Source organism: Scyliorhinus torazame, chromosome 3 (assembly GCF_047496885.1).
Source record: "Scyliorhinus torazame isolate Kashiwa2021f chromosome 3, sScyTor2.1, whole genome shotgun sequence".
NCBI lineage: Eukaryota > Metazoa > Chordata > Chondrichthyes > Carcharhiniformes > Scyliorhinidae > Scyliorhinus > Scyliorhinus torazame.
In genome coordinates, this window is record NC_092709.1 from 354,632,700 (window position 1) to 354,650,301 (window position 17,602).

Below are 17,602 nucleotides of genomic sequence, written 5' to 3' on the forward strand. Positions count from 1 at the left end.
GTTTGACAGGGTAGGTGTAGAGATGTTTCCACTTGTGGGTGAGAACACAATTCGGGGCTGCATATGACAGTAACTAACAAACCTAGTCGGGAAATTCAGGAGAAACGCCTTTACCCAGAGAGTGGGGAGAATGTGGAACTCTCGACCACATGGAGGGATTGAGAATAATAATAATAATAATAATAGCTGATTGTCACAAGTAGGCTTCAATGAAGTTACTGTGAAAAGCCCGTGGTCGCCACATTCAGGCGCCTGTTCGGGGAGGCTGTAACGGGAATTGAACCCACGCTGCTGGCCTTGTTCTGCAGTACAAGCCAGCTGTTTAGCCCACTCAATCTAGGCAAGCACATTCCCCCACTCCCCAAACTCCACCTCGGCTCATGCTGTCGAGGCCTTCATCCATGCCTCCGGACTTGAACATTTCAACCCACTCCAGACTGGTGTCCCGTAGCCTCATTAACTATGCAGCATTCACCCAATCACCTCCTGGTGCTCAGTGGATCCTCGTTAAGCCTCAACTTTTAAATTCGCATCTTGGTTTCTAAATCCCTTCCTGGTCTCACTCCTCTGATTCTGAGCTCTTGAACATCCCTATTTTAAATACTTTAGGCCTCAAGCGACTAAGACCCTAAACTCTGTGATTCCTTCCCTAACACTCTTTACCTTACTCACCACCTCTTGGACATTGTTTTAGACTTGCCGTATTTGAAAGCACTCCTGTGAAGTGACGTGGCACACTTCATGCTAAAGGTGCTGTATAAGTACAAGCTGCTGACAGACAGAGTCAGACACACAGGTAATACAACAAGAAAGTTCGTACCTGAAGATAATAGTGCTTGTTCTAAACTCCCACATTTATTTAGAGTCTCTTCACATTGTAGCTGAGAAAAACCTCGCTCCTGCAAATTCAAAAAACAAAACAGGTTTCAACATTAAATGGGAAGATGGAGGGATCGGGGTTGCAGCTTAAAGAACAACCCCACTCAATTAGCTCCAAGGGAATAAGTGAGCGCAGTGTGTCTATTACCTACAACCAACTCCAAGATAACATCAGTCTCCAGAGCACTCCACTTCAATTCCTTATGAGTGAAGTACAGACATTTCAAGGTGCTTGATCAATACAGATTAGGCTTATGCTTGCACTTGGCTCAATTGCTTGGACTTTCATTCCGAATGAGGAAATATGACTTCCAATCCCACTCCAGAGATTCGGGCAAGATTAATCCTGATTGGGCCGTACAATGGCACAGTGGTTGGCACTGCTGCTTCACAGCTCCAGGGTCCCAGGTTTGATTCCCCGCTGGGTCACTGTCTGTGCGGAGTCTGCACGTTCTCCCCATGTCAGCTCCGGTTTCCTCTGGGTGCTCCGGTTTCCTCCCACAGTCCAAAGGTGTGCGGGTTAGGCGGATTGGCCATGCTAAATTGCCCTTAGTGTCTAAAAAGTGTAAGTGAGGGTTACTGGGATAGGGTAGATACGTGGGCTTAAGTAGGGTGCTCTTTGTAAGTGCCGGTGCAGACTCGATGGGCCGAATGGCCTCCTTCTGCGCTGTAAATTCTATGAAATCTATGATTCTCACAGCGCCAGAGACCCAGGTTCAATTCTGACCTCGGGTGACTGTGTGGAGTCTGCACATTCTCCCCGTGTCTGCGTGGGTTTCCTCCGGGTGCTCCGGTTTCCTCCCACAGTCCAAGGATGTGCAGGGTAGGTGGATTGGCTATGCTAAATTGCCTTGAGGTGGGGTTACGGGGATATGGTGGGGGATTGGGCCTAGGTAGGGTGCTCTTTCAGAGGGTCAGTGCAGACTCGATGGGCCTAACGGCCTCCTTCTGCACTCGGGATTCAATGACAATCCAGCACTCCAGAAAGTGCTGCATTGTCAGAGGGGCTGTTGTATCAAACAAGGCTAATAACGGAAAAGGTGGAGATATTGAATAGGCTGATTGTACTTAAAATTGCTAAGTTACCGTGACAGTTGAGATGTATCCAAGGTTACAAAGGCAAAGGTGGAAATTGTAGAAACACTGGCCATGATCTTCAAACTCTCCTTAGATACAGGAATGGTTCCAGAGGACTGGGGAATTGAACACTTTACACCCATGCTCAAAAAGAAGTACAATTTATTGGAGTTCTTTGAAGGAGTCCCATGTGCTGTGGGTAAAGGGGAACCGGTAGGTGTACTGTACTTAAATTTCCAGAAGGCATTTGATAAGCTGCCACATCAAAGGTTAGATAAAAGGTTGCCCAAAATAAAAGGTCATGGTTCAGGGATAACATATTGGATTGGATTAAAGATTGGCTAGATAACAGGAAACAGAGTTGGCATAAATAGGCCGTTTTCGAGTTGACAGGATGTGATCAGTGATGTGTCACAGGGATCAGTGCTGGGGCCTCAACATTTTACAATTTACATAAATTACTTGGTGAGGGACTGACGGTGTGGTTGCTAAATCTGCTGACGACAAAGATAGGTAGGAAAATAAATTGCGACGAGGACGTAAAGTGGCGATAAAGGGACATGAATAGGTTAAGTAAGTGGGTAAAGATCTGGCAAATGGGAGTATAATGTGGCAAAAGTGAAATTGAGGCTTTTGGCAGGAAAAATAAAAAAACATTATCTAAACAATGAGAGATTGCAGAGCTGAGGTGCAGAGGGATCTGGGCGTCCTAGTGCATGAATCACAAAAGGAAAGTATACAGGTTCAGCAAATAATCAGGAAAGCTAATAGGATGGCGGGTGGGTGCCTGGGTAGCAGCGGGGCAAACGGGTACAGTTGAAATGAAATGAAAATCGCTTATTGTCATAAGTAGGCTTCAAATGAAGTTACTGTGAAAAGCCCCTAGTCGCCACACTCCGGCGCCTGTTCGGGGAGGCTGGTACGAGTTGTAAAGGGGATGCAGGAGCAGAGAGTCCTGGGTGCATAGATGCACAAATCATTGAAGATGGCAGGACAGGTTGAGAGCACGGTTAATAAAGCATACAGTGCAGACGGCACGGGACGCGGTGGTTAGCACTGGGACTGCGGCGCTGAGGACCTGGGTTCGAATCCCGGCTCTGGGTCACTGTCCGTGTGGAGTTTGCACATTCGCCCCGTGTCCACGTGGGTTTAACCCCCACAATCCAAAGATGTGCAGGGTAGGTGGACTGGCCACGCTAAACTGCCCCTTAATTGGAAAAAAAAATAACTGGTTATTCTAAATTTATATTAAAATAAAGCATCCTCGACTTAATTTTTTTAAAAAAGATTTAGAGTATCCAATTATTATTTTTTTCCCAATTAAAGGGCAATTTAACGTGGCCAATCCACCTACCCTGCACATCTTTGGGTTGTGGGGGTGAAATCCACGCGGACACGGGGCGAATGTGCAAACTCCACACGGACAGTGACCCAGAGCCGGGATTCGAACCCAGGTCCTCAGCGTCACAGTCCCAGTGCTAACCACTGTGCCACATGCAGGGGCAATGAGGGTTAAAGCAAGGAAGTTATGTTAAACTCTTATAGAACACGGGTTGGCCTCAAATGGAGTACTTCAGCCAATTCTGGGCACCACACTTTCGGAAGGATGTGAAGGCAGTAGAAAGAGAGCAAAAAAGATTGACAAGAATGATGCCAGGGAACTCCATTTACGTAGATCGATTGGAGAAGTTGGGGCTGTTCCCCTTGGAGAAGATTAAGAAGATATTTGATAGAGGTGTTCAAAATCACGGCGGGTCTGCACAGAGTAGATTTGATGCACTGTTCCCATTGTCAGATGGATCTAAAACCAGCGGACAACGATTTGTGAAAGGCAAAGGAAACAATGGGGACCTGAGGAATAACAATTTCACGCAGCAAGTGGTTAGGGTGTGAAATGCGTTGCCTGGGAGTGTGGCAGGTTCAATCAGGTTTTCAAAAGGGATTTGGGTCATCATCTTAAGGGGAGAAACGTGCAGGGCAATGGGGAAAGGGCAGGGTAGCGAAACAGCATGGAAGTGATGGGCCTAATGGCCTCCTTCTGTGCTGTAACCATCCCATTATTCAGGTGGATGAGAAACACCACATTTTGAAGGGTATCGTGGCGTTAACGTCACAGTGTCATTTTCGGTACAGGCCACGCGGGATATCAAGTCCGTGTCGAAGTGCTCCCAGTATGCTGGTAAACATTTATCCCATAAAAACAGAATTCATCAGGTACATTCAAATACTGAAATAATACACTACAGATGTTGGAAATCTGAAATAACAGAAAATGCTGTTTCTCTCTCCACAGATGCTGCCTAACCAGAGTTACCGTTTTACCTCATTGACCCTTTCATCAGAGAATGAACTGAGATCCTGGTTTCTCAGATGAAGTTCATTAACTTCATTGATGAACCTGAAACATGAACTGTTTCTCCCTCCACAGATGCTACCAGACTTACGGAGTATTTCCAGAACTTTAACATCAGTCTCATCGCTATTTAGAGGACAGCCCTGTATGGAAAGCAGTTGCTGCATTTACCTCCTTAACGGCACTGATTACAAAAACAAATCAATTTCTCTTTCTTTTAAAAAAAAAAAATTTAGAACGCCCAATTGTTTTTTTTCCCAATTAAGGGGCAATTTAGCATGGCCAATCCATCTATCCCGCACATTTTTTGTGTTGTGGAATTGAGACCCACGCAGACCCGGGGAGAATGTATCAACAGCCTCGGGTGACTGTGTGGAGTTAGCACTTTGCCCAGTGTCTGCGTGTGTTTCCTCCGGGTGCTCCGGTTTCCTCCCACAGACCAAAGATGTGCAGGTTAGGCCCATGTTAATCATGTAGGGTGCTCTTTCCAAGGGCCGGCGCAGATTCATGGGCCGAATGGCCACCTTCTGCACTGCAAATTCTATGATTTCTCTTTCTAACGCTCAGAAAACACTGAAGGACAGTCCTTTGGTTCAGCAATATCCTCCATTTATCCTCCCTTCATGTCTCCCAAAGGGATTGATAATTGCTCATGTCCAACTACATGGGAGCAACTCCAAAAACTGTGTCTCGGAAGCAAGTCTTCGTGTGCGAGTGGGCATTGTGTGTAGGCTACTCAACAATGGAGGGCTTCACTGATGCAGGATTCAGCCCACATCCCAGGGGTGAACACATGGTCTTCCCAGCCAGGGTCACTGGACAGTCAGTCATCAGCAACAGGAACCTTGTACTTTTCGGAGGGGCCGCACGGTGGTGCAAGTGGTTAGCACTGCTGCCTCTCGGCGCTGAAGACCCGGTTTCGATCCCAGCCCCGGGTCACCATCCGTGTGGAGTTTACACATTCTCCCCGTGTCTGTGTGGGACTCACACCCACAACCCAAAAAGATGTGCAGGATAGGTGGATTGGCCACGCTAAATGGCCCCTTAATTGGGAAAAAAATAATTGTGTACTCTAAATGTATATTTTAAAAAACCTTGTATGTTTCGGAGGCCCAGGATCACCACAGGTGACAAAAATCAGCTCTCACATCAATGAGCATTGATCTCTCGTGACAAACCTTCACTCATTGCTCATCCTATTACAGACAACTGTATTCACTGGCCCTATACACCCACATTCAGTGCCCTCCCATTATCTATCCCCATACTCACTACCACTCCCATTCCACACGCACACACATTCCTTGCCCTTCAGAAGGTGGTGAGCTGCCTTCCTGAACTGCTGCAGTCCATGAGGTGCAGGTACACCCACAATTCTGTTAGGGAGGGAGTTCCAGGATTTTGACCCAGCGACAGTGAAGGAACGGCGATATATTTCCAAATCAGGGGCTGGTTTAGCACAGGGCTAAATAGCTGGCTTTTAAAGCAGAACCAAGGCAGGCCAGCAGCACGGTCCAATTCCCGTACCAGCCTCCCCGAACAGGCGCCGGAATGTGGCGACGAGGGGCTTTTCACAGTAACTTCATTTGAAGCCTACTTGTGACAATAAGCGATTTTCATTTCATTTCAGATCAGATGGTGAGTGATTTGGAGGGGAACCTCCAGGCGGTGGGGTTCCCAGGTATCTGCTGCTCTTGTCCTTCTAGATGGCAGTGGTCGTGGGTTTGGAAGGTGCTGCCCAAGGAGCCTTGGTGTGGCCCCACAGTGCATTGCTGCCACTGTGCATACTCCATGTTTCTATGAATAAAGCCAAGGAATCCGTATGCTTTTTTAAAAAAAAAGCCTTCCCAACTTGTCTCACCATCTTCATGGATTTCTGAATTTTTACCTGCACGCACCTCTTCTCATTCTTCCAACAAAAACATACATCAATTCACACCCATCTGCACCAAGTCTCACCTGATTTAGGTTTGCCCATTTCACCAGCCTATATTCTCCGGAGGTCCGTCACTATTGTCCGCACTGTTCACTTGACATCCGAGGTTGTCATCTGTAAACTTTGACATCGTGCCCTGTATACCGAGCCCAGGTCATTAATCTATGTCAAAAAGAGCAGTGGTCCCAATACCAATTAGGGGAAGCGGTGGCGCAGTGGAATTGTCACTGGACGAGTAAACCAATGACCCAGAGTAATGCTCTGGCCTCCCAGGTTCGAATCCCACCACAGCAGATGGTGAAATTTGAATTCAATAAAAATCTGGAATGAAAAGTCTAACGATGACCATAAAACCATCGTCGATTGTCGTAAAAACCCACTAATGTCTTTTAGGGAAGGAAATCTGCCGTCCTTACTTGGTCTGGCCTACATGTGACTCCAGACCCACAGCAATTAGGGATGGGCAACAAATGCTGGCCCAGCCTGCGACGCCCACATCCCACGAGCGAATATTTGAAAAATCTCTGCGGAGCAGCATTTCGCTCCAGCCTGAAAAACAAACATTCACAACTGCTTTCTATCCCTTTGTCCATTTTGTACCCATGCTGCCATGCCCCTTTTAACCCCAAAGGCTACTTAAATATATTATCCCATTCCCCCCATTACATCACTCACCATCATCAGCTGGATCTGGACTTGAAGTAGTTCACATTCAGCATCTTTACAGGAACGGTCGATTCTCAGCACCTCCTGAAAAGCCTCTATAGCTTCTATATATCTCTGCATGGAAAAGGAAAAAACTGGTTATAATGGCAAGGGCCATGATGGTTGGATCAGCACAGGGAATTTCCTACTCAGATGGTAAGGGCTGATGGAAGAGATGAAGCCTGTGTATTAGAGTTACTGGGTGGGACCCTGGTACTGAAGCAGCAACCCCGAGGTCACAAGTTCAAATCCCTCTGCGGCAAGATGCAAATATGAATCCACTAAATCTGGTAGCCTGCGAACCAGCAGCAGGAAGACTGTCCATGATGCTGAAGGATAGCCACAAATCCCAAATTCTTTATCAATGTCCTCCCAGAAAGGGAACTTGCTGTCCCTATCCACTCTAGTCTGCACGTGACTGCAGTCCCACAGATTGATTACCAATGGTCTCTGGACAAGGGATGGACAATAAATACCCACGGTCAGTCCCAATGGGAAATGGACAATAAATACCCACAGTCTGTCCCAATGGGAAATGGGCAATAAATACCCACGGTCTGTCCCAATGGGGAATGGACAATAAATATCCACGGTCTGTCCCAATGGGGAATGGACAATAAATACCCACAGTCTGTCCCAATGGGGAATGGACAATAAATACCCACGGTCTGTCCCAATGGGGAATAGACAATAAATACCCACGGTCTGTCCCAATGGGGAATAGACAATAAATATCCACGGTCTGTCCCAATGGGGAATGGACAATAAATATCCAGGGTCTGTCCCAATGGGGAATGGACAATAAATACCCACGGTCTGTCCCAATGGGGAATGGACAATAATTACCCACGGTCTGTCCCAATGGGGAATAGACAATAAATATCCACGGTCTGTCCCAATGGGGAATGGACAATAAATATCCAGGGTCTGTCCCAATGGGGAATGGACAATAAATACCCACGGTCAGTCCCAATGGGGAATGGACAATACCCACGGTCTGTCCCAATGGGGAATGGACAATAAATACCCACGGTCTCACTGGAACGACGGAGGTTGAGGGGCGACCTGATAAGACGTCTACAAAATTATGAGGGGCAAAGACAGGGTGGATAGTCAGACACTTTTTCCCAGGGTAGAGGGGTCAATTACAAGGGGGCATAGGTTTAAGGTGCGAGGGGCAATGTTTAGAAGAGTTGTACGAGGCAAGTTTTTTTTACATAGAGGGTAGTGGGTGCCTGGAACTCGCTGCCGGAGGTGGTGGTGGAAACAGGGACAATAGTGACGTTTAACGGGCATCCTGACAACTACAGGAATAGGATGGGAATAGAGGGATACGGACCCAGGAAGTGTAGAAGATTTTAGTTTAGACGGGCAGCATGATCGGCACGGGCTTGGAGGGCCGAAGGGCCTGTTCCTGTGCTGTACCTTTCGTTGTCTCTCCCAATGGAAAATGGGCAATAAATACCCACAGTCTGTCCAAATGAGGGACAGGCAATGAGCCATTTTCCCCATATATGAAGGCTTTGATACACAAATAGTCTTAGTCGCTTGGTAATATTGGACTTGGTTATTGTTGGGAGTGGGAGAAACCATGTCAGCAGGACAGGTGGGAAATTGGCCAATTTCAAAGCAACCAAAGATTTATACTGCTCAAGAAATGGTTGCTGATTGGCTGGTAAGCCGACTCTGATTGGTCAAGGTGTTGTCCTGGTAATTTTCATGGCAATGCCTCAATAAATCAGCACTTGTTCTCAGCCAAATCACTGGAGACATTTAAGAGTGGTTGAAGGCAGAATGATTGGGTACAACACCCAAAGACCTTAAGCATTTGGAGACAGTTTGGGCATCATGTTCCAACTGTTACCAACAAATCTTTAATGCATGTTCTGGCCAGTAACAAGGGTCCAGTTTTTAATAGAAAGCCAGGAATAGCAACCTAATGAAACACAACAGGAGAGTATGTGTTCACAACAACAATCACACAGAAGAAAAGGGACATACTTGGGGGGGGGGGGGGGCAACTGACCTGAATATCGGGGTACAGAGCCTCAAAGAGTAATGAAGTAGCATTCACCAAAACCACAACAAATAGAATTAGCCCCAAATATCTTGTTTCAGACACAAAAAGTTCAGAACAAAATCAAGACAAAAGATACCTTAACTCCAGCTAATGCTCTAGCTTTCCTGAAATATCCTTTTGGCCAGGAGGGATTCAGGTTCACTGCTATCTGAGCATCACTCAGTGCTCGACTATACTGCTTCAGTCTCTCATAGCAGTAAGAACGGTTTCCAAATAGCCTGTGGAAGAATCAAAGTCAACCCTAAGATTATACAGGGATTTGTCAACATTCCCAGGACAGGTACAGCACGGGGTTAGATACAGAGTAAAGCTCCCTCTGCACTGTCCCCATCAAACACTCCCAGGACAGGTATAGCACGGGGTTAGATACAGAGTAAAGCCCCCTCTGCACTGTCCCCATCAAACACTCCCAGGACAGGTATAGCACGGGGTTAGATACAGAGTAAAGCCCCCTCTGCACTGTCCCCATCAAACACTCCCAGGACAGATACAGCACGGGGTTAGATACAGAGTAAAGCTCCCTCTGCACTGTCCCCATCAAACACTCCCAGGACAGGTACAGCACGGGGTTAGATACAGAGTAAAGCTCCCTCTACACTGTCCCCATCAAACACTCCCAGGGCAGGTACAGCACGGGGTTAGATACAGAGTAAAGCTCCCTCTGCACTGTTCCCATCAAACACTCCCAGGACAGGTACAGCACGGGGTTAGATACAGAGTAAAGCTCCCTCTGCACTGTCCCCATCAAACACTCCCAGGACAGGTACAGCACGGGGTTAGATACAGAGTAAAGCTCCCTCTGCACTGTCCCCATCAAACACTCCCAGGACAGGTACAGCACAGGGTTAGATACAGAGTAAAGCTCCCTCTGCACTGTCCCCATCAAACACTCCCAGGACAGGTACAGCACGGGGTTAGATACAGAGTAAAGCTCCCTCTACACTGTCCCCATCAAACACTCCCAGGACAGTACAGCACAGGGTTAGGTACAGAGTATTTTTTTTAAATTTAGAGTGCCCAATTATTTTATTCTCCCAATTAAGGGGCAATTTAGTATGACCAATCCACCTGACCTGCACATCTTTGGGTTGTGGGGGTGAAATCCACGCAGACAGGGGAGAATGTGCAAACTCCACACGGACAGCGACCCAGGGCCGGGATCCGAAAAATATACCTTTCTTAAACTCCAAAGTGATACTGAATGGATTCCAGCACCAAGGTTCATTCAGTGGCAGCATTCTCATCCAAGTCCAAAAGACGATGACCTGGACTGAGCACTCAATCAGTTCAGCCATGATCTGACTAAATGGCGGAGCAGGCTCGAAGGGCTGAATTGACAACTTCTGCTCCCAATTCCTAAGTGCCTATGATAATTCTCCCAAAATCCCTCTCAACCATCACAAAAACATGATGTGGAGATGCCGGTGTTGGACTGGGGTGAGCACAGTAAGAAGTCTTACAACACCAGGTTAAAGTCCAACAGGTTTGTTTCGATGTCACCCGCTTTCGGAGCACTGCTCCTTCCTCAGGTGATGAAGAGGTCTGTTCCACAAACATATATATATATATATATATATAGACAGATTCAAAGATGCCAGACAATGCTTGGAATGCGAGCATTAGCAGGTGATTAAATCTGGTATCACAAAAACAGATTGTCTGCTCATTAGCTGTTTGTGGGAGCTGGCTATGTATAAATTGGCTGCCACATTCGCTGAATTGCATCAGTTGTTAGGTTTCAGAAATACGTCACTGGCTGTAAAGCCCTTTGTATGGTGGACGGCTTGTGTGTGAAAGTCGCTGTATGAATGCAAGTGCTTGCCTCCTTCTTACAAGCTTCTGCAGTGACTATCAATAACACGGTGGACCACTACCGACATCACTCCACCCTCTCACAGACAGACAATGCTGGCAATTTCAAAGATTGGAATCAGACTCTTACCTATATTCCTTTGGATCATATTTAATTGCTTCTGTAAAATATTCCACCGCGTCTCCATAGCGTCCTTTATTAGCCATACTATTACCTTGCACTGCGGAGGGGAAACAAATTAGCTAGTCAGCAACTCCACTTAATAAGAACACATCCAGAGTAACAAAGAGTCATTCAGCTCATTCGACCCACTCGAGCCAAATTGGCTGAGGGCAGAAAGGAGGCAAGAGGAGGAAATTCATTGCCTGAATTCCCCAGACCAATCAGCAGCCTCTTCTCACAGTGTGAAGCTTTTGTTTCCTCTGACATTGGTATTCTTGCGATTGTCCTGATGAGTGCAAGACACACAGCTTCGACAAAATATATATTTTTCAGACATACACCAAGTATTGATTAAGGTTTATTCGTATTCGGGTTTATTAAAAGCAACAAGGTCATGAACAGAAAAATGGCTGGGTGGCTCCAACATAGAGAGTGCACATCCTGTACTACGTGGGAACTCCAGGGCTCTTCACATACTTTGGATAACCATTTGTGCAGGGTGTGCCATCAGTTGCAGCAGCGTGAGCTCTGGGTTTTGGAACTTGAGCAACTGTGAGCATCACTGAGGTGCAAAACACGTCTTTCTGGAGTTGCGGGAGGAAACTGGGACACCCGAAGGAAACCGCCGCGGACACGGGGAGAACGCGCAGACTCCGCACAGTGGTCCAAGCCGTGAATTGAATCCGGGTCCCTGGCGGCGTAAAGCAACAATGCTAACCACTGTGTTTCTGTGCTGCCCAAACAGGCGCCGGAGTGTGGCGACTAGGGGCTTTTCACACTAACTTCATTGCAGTGTTAATGTAAGCCTACTTGTGACACCAAAAAAGATAATTATCCATTAGGTTGAAAACGTGGTAGATAGCATACTTATACATTGGCCACCCCGCGGCTTAAAGGTATGCAGGGAAACTGGCATACGGTGCAGGAATCCGGAATCCACACTCCAATTAGTATTAAATTCTGGCAATTTAGTGTGGCTAATCCATCTAACCTGCACATCTTTGGGTTGTGGAGGTGAGGCCCATGCAGACACGAGGAGAATGTGCAAACTCCACACGGACAGTGACCCGGGTCTGGGATCGAAACCGGGTCCTCAGGCGAACTTGACATTCTGAATTCTCCCTCTCTGTACCCGAACAGGCGCTGGAGTGTGACGACTCGGGGCTTTTCACAGTAACTTCATTGCAGTATTAATGTAAGCCCACTTGTGACTCTAATTAAAATTATGATCTGCCAAACTTTGGCCCATTCTCCTAGCCTATCTTTACCTGTCTGTAAAATCTTTATCTCCTCTTCACTGCCCGCTTCGCCAGCTATTTTAATATCATCCGCAAATTTTGTGATGTTATTCATATAGATTGTGAATAGTTGAGGTCCGAGGGCTGAACCCCACTAGTTACAGTTCGCCAGCCAGAGAAGGACCCATTTATCCCGACCCTCTTCTTCCCATCAGCCAGCCAATCCTCAATCCAGTCTAGTATTCTACCCCCAATCCCCTGCAATCTCACCTTCTGGATCAATCTTTTATGCGGCAGCTTATTAATGCCTTCTGGAAGTCTAGATATACCACATCCACAGGATTCCCATTATTCACCTTGCTGGTTCTGTCCTCAAAGAACTCAAGAAGTTTGTCAAGCATGACGTACCCTTCATAAAACCATGCTGACAATGGTGGATTGAGCATTGTCTTTCCAAATGTTCAGTCATCTCTTCCTTAATGATTGATTCCAGCAACTTCCCCACCACAGAATTCAAGCTAACCAGTCTATATGTTGCCCACTTTTTGCCTCTCTTCCTTTTTGAATCGGATGTCACATTAGCATGTTTCCAATCTACCAAGACCCTTCCAGAATCCAAGTAATTCTGAAATATCATAACCAATGCATCCACTTTCGCTACTGCCATCTCCTTTAATGCCCTAGGTTGCAGGCCATCGGGTCCCGGAGACTTATCTGCCCTTAATCCCATCAGTTTATTCAATACCATCTCCGTAGTGATGGTCATTGCACCAAGTTCCTCTGAATTAACTGTAGTTTGGGGAACATTTTTATTATCTTCTACTGTGAAGACAGAGGCAAAATATTGGTTCAGTGTCTCTGCCATCTGTGTGTTCCCCATTATTACCTCACCAGTATCGTCCTTTAACATTTACTTTAGCTGTTCTCTTCCTCTTTATATACTTGTCGAAGTTTTTGATAGCAGTGTTTACGTTTTCTGCTAGTTGCCTTTCATAGTTCATCTTAGCTTAGTTATGGGAATAGATAGGTGGTTCTGCAGCTATGGACATGAACCCAGGATGGGATGGTGCCAGGGTCAAGGATGTCACTCAGCAGTTGCAGAGCTCCCTGTGGGGGAGGGTGTACAGTCACCAATTGTGGCCCACATTGGTACAAACTACCCAGGCAGAAAAAGGGATGTGATCTTGCAGTCAGATTATAGGGAGTAAGATAGGAAATTAGAAATCAGGACCTCAAAAGTAGCAATCTCCAGATCATTCCCAGTACCATGTGCAAATGAGTACAGAAATATGAGGATAAAGTAGATGAATGTGTGGCTAGAAAGAAGGCTCAGGAAGGCGGACTTTAGATACTTGGAATACTGGAACCAGCTCCAGGTGAGATGATGTCTGTTCAGGTTGGATGAAATGCAATTAAATAGAGCTGGGACTGAGTTCCACATAGGGTGATTTGCTGTGGGGGAGGGTGTAAACTAAATTGGCAAGGGAGTGGGAAGCTGGAGATAATATCGGAGGAATACTAAGATACACAGAATACTGGGACAAATAGATGGCTAGAATAGAGAATAGAAGGTGCATCGGTGGGGTCAGGATAGGGAAAAAAGCAATAAATTCCAAATCAGGATTACTGTGCATGGATGTGAATGCATGGAGTGTGGTAAATAAGATTGGTTACTGGCGCAGGTTGCCATGTGGAATTACAGTGCTAGAGCAGAGGGCAGGAATGGGTATTAACTATTCCTGGATTCAAGGTGTTCGGAAAAATAGGAGAGGAAGAAAAGGGGGAGGGTGGTGGTATTGTAAAGGAGAACATTGCAGTGTTGGAGAGAAAGGATGGACCCAGAGGGGTCAAGGACAGAATTGATTTGGCTAGGGCTGCACCCCCCCCTTCTTTTCTCATGTCCCTGAATCCTCACATCCTCTCTCTCCTTCAAAGAACAAAACAGCACAGGAATAGGCCCTTCGGCCCTCCAAACCTGCACCGATCACTTGTCCTATCTGGACCAACTGCCTGTATCCTTCTACATCCCGTCTGTTCATGTGCCTATCCAGGTAAGTCTTAAAGGTCCTCAAGACTCTGTCAATGATCTTCACCCCACAAGTACACAAAGCTCTCTCTCTCCATGAGCAGTGCTCCCAGCTGGAGACCACATGATCACCAACCATGACTTTGTCTTACCTGCTAATTCTAAAATTTTGTCATTCAGAGTATTCGGGTCCACAGGTTGCTGACATGGGGAGAAAGAAGAAGTAATTAAAACACGATCGCGTGACTTGCGTTAATACAGCAGTCTATCTCCGTGAAAGGTGTAAAGAACATTGTACAATGAACTACTTGATAAAGCGATTCTGGAGCCAAGGAAATTCCGCAGACAGCAAACAATGCTAAAGATTGAGAGGGGGATAAAAACAGAAACTGGAAATACACAACAGGCCTGGCAGTGTCTATGGAGAGAGAGTGTGTTCTTTCATCAGAACTAGGAGAGGGATGCTGAAGAATGGGAGAAGTCACCTTCTCCTTGTACAATACCATGGGATCGTTTATACCCACCCGAGGGGAGAGATAGGGCCTCAGTTTAAGGGTGAGTCTGAAAGATGGCATCTCCAGTAGTGCAACACTTCCTTAGTACTGGCAAAGCGCAGGCTAGATTACGGGAAGTCCCATAGGGTTTGAACCCATACGGTTTAAACCTGAAGAGGCAAATGTGTTGCCAACCAAGCCACAAACAAAGGTTCTCCTGAAATGCTCTATCAACACCCTTCATGATTTTGAACATCTCTATCAAGTCTCCTCTTGTCCTTCCATCTACCTCAGCTTCACTCGTCCCTCCACATTACAGACGTCTCGCATCCTTATTTTTACACAAAGATTGGTGGAGTTGCTGATAGTGCCGAGGATTGTTAGAGGGTACAACAGGATACGCAGGGCAGCACGGTAGCACAAGTGGATAGCACTGTGGCTTCACAGCGCCAGGGTCCCAGGTTCGATTCCCCGCTGGGTCACTGTGAGGAGTCTGCACGTTTTCCCCGTGTCTGCGTGGGTTTCCTCCGGGTGTTCCGGTTTCCTCCCACAGCCCAATGACGTGCAGGTTAGGTGGATTGGCCATGATAAATTGCCCTTAGTGACCCAAAAAAAGGTTAGGAGGGGTTATTGGGTTACAGTGATAGGGTGAAAGTGAGGGCTTAAGTTGGTCGGTGCAGACTCGATGGGCCGAATGGCCTCCTTCTGCACTGTATGTTCTATGATATATGATTGGAGACTTGGGCACAGAAGTGGCAGATAGAGTTGGCTATGAGGAGAGGTTGAATAAACAAAGATTATTTTCACTGGAAAGACGGAGACTGAGGGGTGACCTGATAGAGGTCTACAAAATTATGAGGGGCACAAACAGAGTGGATAGTCAGAGGTTTTTTCCAAGGATGGAAGTGTCAATTACAAGGCGGCACACGTTCAAGGTGAGAGGGGGAAAGTTTAAGGGAGATGTACGGGGTAAGTTTTTCACGCAGAGAGTGGGGAGTGCCTGGAACGCGCTGCCAGAAGATGTGGTGGAAACAGGCATTTTAGCAACATCTGAGGGGCTGGTTTAGCACAGGGCTAAATCACTGGGTTTGAAAGCAGACCAAGGCAGGCCAGCAGCACGGTTCAATTCCCGTACCAGCCTCCCTGAACAGACGCCGGAATGTGGCGACTAGGAGCTTTTCACAGTAACTTCATTTGAAGCCTACTTGTGACAATAAGCGATTTTCATTTTATTTCATTTAAGAGGCATCTGGATTGGTACATGAATAGGAAGGAAATAGAGGGATACGGACCGAGTAAGGGCAAAGGTTTTATTGTTAGTTAGGGCATCATGATCGGCACGGGCTTGGAGGGCCGAAGGGGCTGTTCCCGAGCTGTGCTTTTCTTTCTCCTTAAGATTGTTAAATGCCAACGATTGTTTCCTCAATGTGCATCAAGTTGAATCTGACATTCAAGCAGAAGTCCCGAACTCTGAAATCAGGGTTCACAAAGCACGATAATAGCTGCTACAATAACCGTTCTCTCTGCTCAGCCAACTGATCCCTCCCCACAACACAGGGTGCCACAGGTATCAAGCAAGGTCAAAATCAAGGTTCCAGTTTGATGCCCTTTTCTGTTCAACCACGATCAAGTAACCCATGGCCACAGACACACAACCGACCTTGCGTAAAATACTGCAACATTGCCATGAAATTGCGGCTTATCAACAATCTCACTGCCCATATTCTTCCTCGCATGAAGGTCAGTTCACTCATCACTGTTCCGTCTGCTAATGCCTCCAGTTGAAAATGTGGCCTTCCAGCCAAAACGCCATTCACTCTCAGCGGCATTGGAAAATACCAGCCACGAGAGGAAGGGGGACTTCAGCCATGGACTGCGGCAGTTCAAGGAGGTGGCTCAATATCATCTTGCCCGCGGCAACTAGGGAACAGGCAATAAATGCTGGTCTGGCCAGTGGCACCCAAACCCCATGAATGAATAAATTTTGAAAAACTTCTGTGCTCCTCCAAATCTGGCCTCTTGTTCATCCCGATTCTAATTGTTCCATTATCAGTGGCCATGCCAGGCCCAAGCTCGGGAATAATTCTCCCCAAACCTCTCCGCCGTTCCCTGATTAATACCCTCTCTCTTTGATCAAGCTTTTTAGGGGCCGCACAGTGGTTAGCACTGTTGCTTCAAAGAGCCAGGGTCCCAGGTTCGATTCCCTGTCTGTGCGGATTCTCCCCGTGTCTGCGTGGGTTTCCTCCGGGTGCTCCGGTTTCCTCCCACAGTCCAAAGACGTGCAGGTTAGGTGGATTGGCCATGATAAATTGCCCTTAGTGTCCAAAAAGGTCAGGAGGGGTTATTGGGTTACCGGGATAGGGTGGAAGTGAGGGCTTAGAGTGGGTCGGTGCAGACTCGATGGGCTGAATGGTCTCCTTCTACACTGTATGTTCCATGCTCTATGTTTTGGTCACTTGTCCTAAACTCTCCCTCTCTCTCTCTTAGTACCAAAGTTGATCTGATTACGTCCCTGTGAAGTGCCTGGAGATGATTTTACGGCTTATAAAGCAAGTTCGGGTTTTGCCAGACCGGCACTCCGAGTCCCTGCCACCGGGAGGTGAGCAGCAGCTCTCAGTGTAGAATTATCAAGTCAGCATCGGTCAGAGGCTTCCTCACCTCTACTTTCTTTTCACCTTTTCTTTTCTCGCTTTCTTTCCGCTCAGCTTTAGGTTTTACATTCATTTTACGTTTTATCTGGTTGACAGCTTTTGAAACAAAAGTACTGTTCATATCCAACTCATCCTGCAAGAGAGGCAGACAGTGTCAACAGAAACCTGCTCCTCAGACCCGCGAACCC

At 46.9% G+C, this 17,602-nt stretch overlaps 1 protein-coding gene across 5 annotated transcripts in view; it reads right to left on the reverse strand.

Moving 5' to 3' along the window:
• Positions 1-17,602, reverse strand: part of LOC140409348 (uncharacterized) — a 153,992-nt gene that overhangs the window by 41,355 nt on the left and 95,035 nt on the right. For 4 of the 5 annotated variants that reach the window (XM_072497767.1, XM_072497765.1, XM_072497766.1 and 1 more), the window contains 6 exons: positions 17,422-17,547; positions 14,422-14,470; positions 10,973-11,063; positions 9,107-9,248; positions 6,921-7,025; positions 821-899 (listed from right to left, as the gene is read on the reverse strand). In XM_072497767.1, coding sequence (XP_072353868.1) covers positions 821-899; positions 6,921-7,025; positions 9,107-9,248; positions 10,973-11,063; positions 14,422-14,470; positions 17,422-17,547 — 592 coding nt within the window. The remainder of the gene's footprint in view (positions 1-820; positions 900-6,920; positions 7,026-9,106; positions 9,249-10,972; positions 11,064-14,421; positions 14,471-17,421; positions 17,548-17,602) is intronic. The other variant, XM_072497769.1, reaches the window with a different exon arrangement.